Here is an 11,417-nt window from a genome sequence, read left to right on the forward strand (position 1 = left end):
TTTTGTCATATACAGGGTACCCCTTTCAGAATCCCAGCGGAACACCCCTACCCAAATTCTGGCGGAGTACCCCCCGGGGGCAAGTTCTATCCAAATGTCAGTTGATGGGTCATAATGACATTAGAAACATAGAGGCATCCATGTCATGAGGTCGTCCCTGCCGAGCAGACATGAAATCAAATGAAATCCCCCATGTAGACCTTTGGAAAGAGAATAACCCATATGCCATGAGTTGTTTGATGTTTTGAATGTTTCCACATCCAGGACATGGGTGATTCACCCCAAAACTCATTCTCATAAACTCAATCAATAAATTCAAACTCAAAAGTGTTCAACCAACCCCAAACAAAATTATTATAATGTCGATAAGAAGACAAAGTGGCCATCTCAAACTCATGTCATGAATCATTCGTTTTAGTAGCGAATACAGAACGATTTCAAGGGGTTGAATGTTACCTAAAAAGTCATCACGTAACGTCCTTTTTAGGTATTACCTTCTTATTCTTTAGTCTTAATTTTCAACTTCACCAAATTTGCCCCCTCCCCTCCTCCCCCCCGGAACAAAACAGGAAGTGGACTTGATTGACAATTTTCTGTTGTTTTTTTTCTTTTCAACACCACCGATAAAGATCGTATCAAAAAAACGCATTGGCTCCGTGTTTAATTTCTGGGTCATTGTCCAGGATTTTGCTCTGCTACTTTGCGTCCTGACTTTGCATGCACGTATCATTGCCAGTGCCAGGGACCGAGGAGGCCCGGGGTGAGGCATGAGAAAAACGCGATGACGTAACGTTCAATTGTGAGGTATTCAAAGATATTTCCCGCAACTTTGGCTTTTTTCGCCTTTTATTTAATCTCCTTCTCATGTATTTCTTTCATTCCTTAGGTAAGTTGATGAAAATATCTCTGATCTTCCTGCTGCAAGAGACTTGCTGATGATGAATGCAAAAATCCATCCTTTTATCACGAAGCGAATGTGACAGAAAAACTTTGATTGTCCATATGCGATTGCAAATAATAAAAAAATTAAACCGAAAAAATAAAACAAAACAAAAACTTAAAGAAAAAATAAAATAAAATAAAATTAAAAAAACACGTGGAAACAGACTTGCCTCGATCTGGTCCTGGCCGTGATGACAAGAGATCTGGGTACTAGATCTTCGATCTCTTCCCTTCGCTACTCTAAGAAGAACAAAATGGTGAGAGAAATATAGAAATAATCCACCAAAATCCTCAATCATCGTCATTCTAATCATTAAAATCTCCATCCATATGAATAAAATAGTCATTATTCTACCCTAATGTGGAAGCTTTGTGATTATTAGGTGAACGTACCGAAGCAAAGACGAACCTATTGCAAGGGCTCCAAATGCCAAAGACACACATTGCATAAGGTTACCCAGTACAAAACTGGCAAAGCTAGTCTTTTCGCTCAAGGTAATTCAGTATAGTACTCCGTATTTATTCTCTTACATCTATGGATTATATTTATGGCTTTTATCATTGTAGGAAAGCGCCGTTATGATCGTAAACAATCAGGGTACGGTGGCCAGACGAAGCCCATCTTTCACAAAAAGGTTAGTGCATTCACGATACTGCTATTAACAATTTTTTTTTAGATAGACTGTCTTTTATTCTATTAGCAAAATATTCATTAATGAAAAAAAAGCAGTTGAACAAATCAATAATACCGCCAAGACAGGAATATGACCCTCCACAAACTTACCTAAGGTCTCACTAAAAGTTACTCAGACAAATACAGTATATCCTACCTTTTAGTCTTGCAATCTTACAAAACCTTGTACTATCTATTCAATACATGTTCTTATATGTTGGAGGCTTGAGACTTGAGGTTGAGCATTGGAAATTTGCTATTCCTCATATTAATTGATCGGTCAGCTCAGCCTGCTCTGCAACCCTTCAAAGCCTAGCATATGCAAAAGCCAAGCATATATGCAGCTGAAATGTAAGAGCAGGAATGTGCAAGGAATATGTAATATCATTTATGACTTAGCTTCTGTTTGCGCTATAAACAAGAGCCTACAAGCCAAGTTATTCAAATTTTCAAACTATTATTTTTTGAATATTAAAGATTCGTTTTCAATAATAAAATTTATTATTGAAAACGAATCTTTAATATTCAAAAAATAATGTTTGAATTGATAAATCAAATCAAGAATCCAAACATAAAGTCATTTATGACCTCTACCTGTTCACGCTTGAGCTGGTTTGACTGTAAATTTTATTGTTCCCCTGAAACAACCTCTGGGCTGATCTAAGTCAGGGCATGGCTAACTCACAGATCAAACCCTGAAACAACCTCTGGGCTGATCTAAGTCAGGGCATGGTTAACTCACTGATCAAACCCTGAAACAACCTGGGCTGATCTAAGTCAGGGCATGGCTAACTCACAGATCAAACCCTGAAACAACCTCTGGGCTGATCTAAGTCAGGGCATGGTTAACTCACTGATCAAACCCTGAAACAACCTCTGGGCTGATCTAAGTCAGGGCTCATCTAACTCAGATCATGGCTAACTTGCAGATGGAATTTGGAATTTAGCCCTTTGGCATTTGTTAGGCCTGGAACCAAGGCAAAACGCTAACGAACTCTACTAACACATGATGCTGAGTCCAGGAATCATTGCTCCTACATGCATAAAAACCCTCTTATCTCTCTGTGACTGGTTTTGTTTTATTTCAGGCAAAAACCACAAAGAAAATTGTACTTCGTATGGAATGCACCCAATGTAAGTACAGGAAGCAGATTGCTCTGAAGAGATGCAAGCACTTCGAACTTGGAGGAGATAAGAAGCGAAAGGTAAGAAAAAATAATACCCTATCTTATCCTTAGTTAACCTTAACCTTCATCACTTTTATAACGTGATGGCAGCCATGACAGGAGGCACAACAATGAGAAATAGAAAACACGCGTGCATGCTGTGTGCAGTTATAAAGCACGTGGGGATTGGCAGAACACGAGATAAGTGTTAGGAGAAGCATGGCGGATAGCGGAGTGCTTCTCAACACTTCTCGAGTGTTCTACAAATCCCCAAGGTCTTTATAATTCCACACAGCACAGCAAGCGAATTTTTGTTTCTTTTATGAAATGCAAAGGGTGCATGGGTGCTGTGTGCTCTCATAAAGCACACACTCCCAACCAATCAGAATGTGAGATTTATAACAGTTATTTTATAATAGTCTTTCTCTCCTGGCAAAGTGAATTATTTCTCGTGTTACACACTGTTGCCTTCAAACAATCTTTTCAAGTCAAGGCATTTGGGTCAATACAATGAAATGTATAGACCCAAATGTAAGAATTGTCTAAATGCAATAGTGTAACTACGATATTTGCTATTGTTCCTGCCTCCTGTCATGGCTGCCATCACATGATGGTGCAAAGCCTCAATAGAGCTTTTAAGTATGACATCAAGTGTATGGATAAACAACTTCCAGGTCCAAAATGAAAAGCCATTTCAAAAAGATTTTTTTAAAACGTTTTTCTAATGACAGGATTTGTTGTCCTAAGTTTCAGATGGAGGTTAAATCATTAAGAAAATTGTTTTGGTTTATTTTAGCAGTTTTTGTGAGAAGTTGGACCCAGAAATATGTCAAAACTTAAAAGCTCTATAAATGATCTTATTGATTAACAAAATAGTGGGTTAAGTAGAGACAATGGATATTTCATAGAATGTGATATCATTTTGTAATGGTTTCCTCACACCTTTTCACCCATTTTCAAAATTACGTGACCTAGATGGCTACATATTTATCTGGAGCAGAAGTTTTTGCTTCCGTCAATCAAAGTTAGCAAATAAGAAGGAATTTCCTCAACTCAACAGCCATTTCAAGTTTCTATATAATCATAGCTATGCTTGAGTACTGATAATCTAGAAGAATGAAGTGTCAGTAGTCCCCTTCACAGTTCCCTGCGCCATCTTGAAAGGTAGCCGTTCCTTTGCATCGAAGCGAGACGAACGGTAAGCTTGCAATGATAGAGACCTTTTTTTAACACCTTGGACAATTATTCTCATGTCTCTATCATTGCAAGCTCACTGTTCATCTCGCTTCGATGCAAAGGCACGGCTACCTTTCAAGATGGCGCAGGGAACTGTGAAGGGGACTATTGTTCTTCCTTATTGGGAATAAATACAACAAATCAACAACCTTGAAGATCAGGTCCAAAAACAAACTCAAACATTTATTGAATGGCATTTTCTTAAACTTTTTAATATTCGGAATTAAAAATGCTTTATCCATTTCAAGCGTGGGAACAGTTGTCTCTGATTGGTTGAGCAGGAAATTCTTTTGATTCAGCTCGTGCTAACTTTGATTGACAGCAGCCAAAACTCCAAATGCCTGAAGCCATCTAGGTTGCGGGATTTTGAAAATGGGTGTAGCTTAGTGCACCAATTAGTATCACTAGAAAAGGGAATGTATTTTGATGTTGAGGATTTAACACAATAATAACCATATCGCAGCTATTATGTCCAGGCAATTAACGGTGGGATAATGGTTATGAACTTACCTTATGCCTCTAGAGTCTGATTTGATACCTGGAGTAAATATTACATTCAGGATAGGACTATCCAATGGATAAGTCTTGTTTAGTGGATAAATTTATTGGACAACATTATCAACTGGATAAGACTTGTTCATTGGATAGCAGTATCCACCCTTTGTACAACTGGGCCCTGAGCAGAGTTTATTGGGTCTCCCTTGATTTCAAATGCCCTATTTCACTATGACATCACATCAAAACAATCTATTGTTTAAACACAAAGGATCATGGTCGTCAGAGGGGGTCAAATCAACGCAAATTCACCAAAAATTGTTCTAAAACCCGTATCAATCCTCGAAGAGAAGTAGAATATTAGTACATATTAACACATATTATATCTAAAATCCAGGCCATTTTAGATTAAACTGTTTCGCTAGGAGCAAATTTTGTTGAATTTTCTATTGGATTTGGTGATTCTATCCCCCACATAAACAAGCAGTGACGTCATAGTGAAATAGGGCAATTCAAATTAAATAAATTTAAATTCAATTCAATTCAGTCTGGGTCTCCCCCTCGATTTGAGGGTCTCTGGTTTTTCCTCCCTCTAAATATTCTAACAATCTGTAAGTTAGTCATCCCATGACCACAGCATATACAAATAATAGAATGGAATTTTAGTTAAGACAATGCTTTCGATTGTTACACTGTTGAGAAAAGCATGCTAAGATGTTTTTGTCTGTTATTTGTTACAGGGACAAATGATCCAGTTCTAAGCATCATCTTCTTGCTAATGAATTGTGTACAATAAAACTTGTTTCTCCAAACAAGCTCCTCTGTCTTATACTGTCTTTAATTATTGCAAAATCTTTTCGGGGGTTCAAAACAGAAGCTGAAACCAAAATAGTTTGGTACCGTGCGGATACTCCATCCGGGACCAGTTTGATAAACTAGTATCATTAACCAATCATATTGCAACATTTTGTTTAATATTCTTTAACCAGCCAATCAGATAGCGCATCAAAATAATAAGAGAGTGAGAACGTGATAATCTGATTGGCTAACGCATGTTGTCAGTTCAATCTGTCTAGTTTACTGTTATCTGATTGGTCAGTTTTATTCAAATGGTCCCGGCTAGTGTGTCTGCACAGTAATTAGATTTATTATTTGACCCATATGGCCCTGCTTGCGTGCTCTAACAAAACTTTTTGGGGAAAAAAGGGCCAAATGGGTTGACGTGAGCAGGATGGAAACACTTGTCTGGACCTTGGTTGTGCATAGCCTTTTTTATGACAAATATTGGATCAAATGATAACATGCTTATTGATTGAGTTAGGTCAAGCCGGATGGGGAAATATTTGGCTCTTGGTCATTGTATGGACCTTAACTCTGTTCAGTCTGTATGGCATCACCTCGAGCCAAATATTCCAACTCAGTCAATAAGTACATAGAATGATACAAATTGTGGATGGGGAAATATTTGGCTCTTGGTCATTGTATGGACCTTAACTCTGTTCAGTCTGTATGGCATTACCTTGAGCCAAATATTCTGGCCCTCCCACTGGGTCAATAAGTATATGTAATAGGACTCCAAGCCGAGGAAAATTCTGAGGACTTCCAGTAGTCAGAGGAATTTTTCAAGTCTAATTATTTCTTGATTGGGGAGCATGCAATCCCATTACCTATTAATTATATAGCTGCCTAATTAATCCCATATCAACAAGAACTGTCCAATTAAGAAAATAATTGGACAGTTACCTATATGGGATTAATGAGAAGCTGTATAATTATTACGTAGAATGATACAACTTGTGCAATGTTCATAAATATTTGCACTGACAGGAAGAATGCTGGTTTGATATCGACTGCGTATCTCAAATTAAAACCGGATATTTATCTCGTTTCCCAGAATACTTTTAGGTCCAGGTTCTATGTAGTATGTTTTTAAAAAGCCTACAAGTTTGGAATTAAGTGTAGACCTAAAAAATAATTTTACTTCAATGGCCCATTAAACGAAGTTGTATAATTGATGACTCGTGCAATTGAGAAATTGATTTAAATACTAATGGGCTATAGTTCAATAACCATGCTTCCCTTTTATCCTTATCTTGGTTACAAGGAACGAAATGTGAAGCGATATGAGGCATGATACCACTATCAAAATCATGGGCTATAATTGGCCCAAAACGTTCTATTTTCCATCTTTCATAAGTAATGGATATTTTTTCAAAAGCTGTGAAAATGGTCCAAAATTGATCAAATTCATGGGCTATAGTCCATGTTTTTGTCCAAAAATGACCAATTTTCCATCCTTTATAAAGAATTCATGTTTTTGGAAAAAATGTAAAGATGGCCGAAAACCGATCAAATCCATGGGCTATAGCCCATATTTTTTGCCAGAAAATGGCCGAAAATGACCTACTTTGCATCTTTCATAAGTAATGCATATTTTTTCAAAAGGTGTGAAAATGGTCCAAAATTGATCAAAACCATGGGCTATAGTCCATGGTTTTTCTCAGAAAATGGACAAAACGATCTATTTTGCATTTCTCATAAGTAATGGATATTTTTTCAAAAGGTATGAAAATGGTCCAAAATTGATCAAATTCATGGGCTATAGACCATGCTTTTTGCCAGAAAATGGCCCAAAATGACCTATTTTGCATTTCTCATAAATAATGCATATTTTTTCAAAAGGTGTGAAAATGGCCCAAAAATCAATAAAAACCATGGACTATAGCCCATGCTTTTTGCCATACAATGACCCAAAATGACCTATTTTGCATTTCTCATAACTAATGGATATTTTTTCAAAAGGTATGAAAATGGTCCAAAATTGATCAAACTAATGGGCTATAGTCCATGCTTTTTCTCAGAAAATGGCCCAAAATGACCAATTTTCCATTCTTTATAAAGAATGCATGTTTTTGGAAAAAATGTAAAAATGGTCCAAAATTGATCAAAACCATGGCCCATGCTTTTTGCCAGAAAATGGCCCAAAATGACCTACTTTGCATCTTTCATAAATAATGGATATTTTTTGAAAAGTTGTGAAGATGGCCCAAAATTGATCAAAACCATGGGCTATAGCCCATGCTTTTTGCCAGAAAATGGCCAAAGCGTTCAATTTTGCATCTTTCATAAATATTGGATATTTTTTCAAAAGGTGTGAAAATGATCCAAAATTGATCAAATTCATGTGCTATAGTCCATGCTTTTTTTCAGAAAATGGCCAAAACGTTCTATTTTGCATTTCTCATAAGTAATGGACATTTTTTCAAAAGGTGTGAAAATGGCCCAAAATTGATCAAAACCATGGACTATAGCCCATGCTTTTTGCAAAAAAATGGCCCAAAATGACCTACTTTGCATCTTTCATAAATAATGGATATTTTTTCAAAAGTTGTGAAAATGGCCCAAAATTCATCAAAACCATGGGCTATAGCCCATGCTTTTTGCCAGAAAATGGCCAAAACGTTCTATTTTGCATCTTTCATACATAATGGATATTTTTTCAAAAGGTGTGAAAATGGTCCAAAATTGATCAAAACCATGAGCTATAGCCCATGCTTTTTCTCAGAAAATGGCCAAAACGATCTATTTTGCATCTTTCATAAATAATGGATATTTTTTCTAAAGGTGTGAAAATGGCCCAAAATTGATCAAAACCATGGACTATAGTCCATGCTTTTTTTCAGAAAATGGCCCAAAATGACCTATTTTGCATTTCTCATAAGTAATGGATATTTTTTCAAAAGGTGTGAAAATGGTTCAAAATTGATCAAAACCATGGACTATAGCTCATGCTTTTTGACAGAAAATGGCCAAAACGTTCTATTTTGCATCTTTCATAAATAATGGATATTTTTTCAAAAGGTGTGAAAATGGCCCAAAATCAATCAAAACCATGGGCTATAGGCCATGCTTTTTGCCAGAAAATGGCCCAAAATTACCTACTTTGCATCTTTCATAAATAATGGATATTTTTTGAAAAGGTGTGAAAATGGTCCAAAATTGATCAAATTCATGGGCTATAGCCCATGCTTTTTCTCAGAAAATGGCCAAAACTATCTATTTTGCATCTTTCATAAATAATGCATATTTTTGCAAAAGATGTGAAAATGATCCAAAATTAATCGAAACCATGGACTATAGTCCATGCTTTTTTTCAGAAGATGGCCCAAAATGACCTCTTTTGCATTTCTCATAATTAATGGCTATTTTTTCAATAGGTTAGAAAATGGTCCAAAATTGATCAAAACCATGGAATATATAGCCCATGTTTTTTGCCAGAAAATGGCCCAAAATGACCTACTTTGCATCTTTCATAAATAATAGATATTTTTTCAAAAGGTGTGAAAATGACCCAAAATCAATCAAAACCATGGGCTATAGCCCATGCTTTTTGCCAGAAAATGGCCCAAAATGACCTACTTTGCACCTTTCATAAATAATTGATATTTTTTCAAAAGGTGTGAAAATGGCCCAAAATTGATCAAATTCATAGGCTATAGCCCATGCTTTTTGCCAGAAAATGGCCAAAACGACCTATTTTGCATTTCTCATAAGTAATGGATATTTTTTCAAAAGATGTGAAAATGGTCCAAAATTGATAGAAACCATGGACTATAGCCCATGCTTTTTCTCAGAAAATGGCCCAAAATGATCTATTTTGCATCTTTCATAAGTAATGGATATTTTTTCAAAAGGTGTGAAAATGGCCCAAAATGGATGAAAACCATGGGCTATAGTCCATGCTTTTTTTCAGAAAATGGCCCAAAATGACCTATTTTGCATTTCTCATAAGTAATGGATATTTTTTAAAAACGTGTGAAAATGGTTGAAAATTGATCAAAACCATGGACTATAGCCCATGCTTTTTGCCAGAAAATGGCCCAAAATGACCTACTTTGCATGTTTCATAAATAATGGATATTTTTTCAAAAGGCGTGAAAATGGCCCAAAATCAATCAAAACCATGGACTATAGCCCATGTTTTTTGTCAGAAAATGGCCCAAAACTATCTATTTTGCATCTTTCATAAATAATGCATATTTTTTCAAAAGGTGTGAAAATGGCCCAAAATCAATCAAAACCATGGACTATAGCCCATGCTTTTTGCCAGAAAATGGCCCAAAATGACCTACTTTGCATGTTTCATAAATAATGGATATTTTTTTAAAAGTTGTGAAAATGGCCCAAAATTGATCAAAACCATGGGCTATAGCCAATGCTTTTTGCCAGAAAATGGCCAAAACGTTCTATTTTGCATCTTTCATAAATAATGGATATTTTTTCAAAAGGTGTGAAAATGGCCCAAAATCAATCAAAACCATGGACTATAGCCCATGCTTTTTGCCAGAAAATGGCCCAAAACCACCTATTTTTCATTTCTCATAAGTAATGGACATTTTTTCAAAAGGTGTGAAAATGGTCCAAAATTGATCAAAACCATGGGCTGTAGCCCATGCTTTTTCTCAGAAAATGCCCAAAACGTTCTATTTTGCATGTTTCATAAATAATGGATATTTTTTCAAAAGGTGTGAAAATGGCCCAAAATCAATCAAAACCATGGACTATAGCCCATGCTTTTTGCCAGAAAATGGCCCAAAATGACCTACTTTGCATCTTTCATAAATAATGGATATTTTTTCAAAAGGTGTGAAAATGGCCCAAAATCAATCAAAACCATGGACTATAGCCCATGTTTTTTGTCAGAAAATGGCCCAAAGCGACCTATTTTTCATTTCTCATAAGTATTGGATATTTTTTCAAAAGGTGTGAAAATGGTTCAAAATTGATCAAAACCATGGACTATAGCTCATGCTTTTTGACAGAAAATGGCCAAAACGTTCTATTTTGCATCTTTCATAAATAATGGATATTTTTTCAAAAGGTGTGAAAATGGCCCAAAATCAATCAAAACCATGGGCTACAGCCCATGCTTTTTGCCAGAAAATGGCCCAAAATTACCTACTTTGCATCTTTCATAAATAATGGATATTTTTTTAAAAGGTGTGAAAATGGTCCAAAATTGATCAAATTCATGGGCTATAGCCCATGCTTTTTCTCAGAAAATGGCCAAAACTATCTATTTTGCATCTTTCATAAATAATGCATATTTTTGCAAAAGATGTGAAAATGATCCAAAATTGATCGAAACCATGGACTATAGTCCATGCTTTTTTTCAGAAGATGGCCCAAAATGACCTATTTTGCATTTCTCATAAGTAATGGCTATTTTTTCAATAGGTTAGAAAATGGTCCAAAATTGATCAAAACCATGGAATATATAGCCCATGCTTTTTGCCAGAAAATGGCCCAAAATGACCTACTTTGCATCTTTCATAAATAATGGATATTTTTTCAAAAGGTGTGAAAATGGCCCAAAATTGATCAAATTCATAGGCTATAGCCCATGCTTTTTGCCAGAAAATGGCCAAAACGACCTATTTTGCATTTCTCATAAGTAATGGATATTTTTTCAAAAGATGTGAAAATGGTCCAAAATTGATAGAAACCATGGACTATAGCCCATGCTTTTTCTCAGAAAATGGCCCAAAATGATCTATTTTGCATCTTTCATAAATAATGGATATTTTTTCAAAAGGTGTGAAAATGGCCCAAAATTGATCAAAACCATGGGCTATAGCCAATGCTTTTTGCCAGAAAATGGCCAAAACGTTCTATTTTGCATCTTTCATAAATAATGGATATTTTTTCAAAAGGTGTGAAAATGGTCCAAAATTGATCAAAACCATGGGCTATAGCCCATGCTTTTTGCCAGAAAATGGCCAAAACGTTCTATTTTGCATCTTTCATAAATAATGGATATTTTTTCAAAAGGTGTGAAAATGGCCCAAAATCAATCAAAACCATGGACTATAGCCCATGCTTTTTGCCAGAAAATGGCCCAAAAC

At 35.8% G+C, this 11,417-nt stretch overlaps 1 protein-coding gene across 1 annotated transcript; it reads left to right on the forward strand.

The window, feature by feature from the left end:
• The first annotated feature begins 1,151 nt into the window (after positions 1-1,151).
• Positions 1,152-5,327, forward strand: LOC116301041 (uncharacterized). The gene is made up of 5 exons (XM_031710041.1): positions 1,152-1,199; positions 1,326-1,437; positions 1,510-1,577; positions 2,704-2,820; positions 5,253-5,327. The coding sequence occupies exons 1-5, from the start codon at positions 1,197-1,199 to the stop codon at positions 5,271-5,273; spliced, it is 321 nt and encodes a 106-aa protein (XP_031565901.1). The 5' UTR covers positions 1,152-1,196; the 3' UTR covers positions 5,274-5,327.
• Positions 5,328-11,417: the final 6,090 nt, after the last annotated feature.

Source organism: Actinia tenebrosa, unplaced genomic scaffold (assembly GCF_029948245.1).
Source record: "Actinia tenebrosa isolate PJP-AT-01 unplaced genomic scaffold, QUT_ActTen_1.0 PGA_scaffold16__25_contigs__length_10494907, whole genome shotgun sequence".
Lineage (NCBI taxonomy): Eukaryota > Metazoa > Cnidaria > Anthozoa > Actiniaria > Actiniidae > Actinia > Actinia tenebrosa.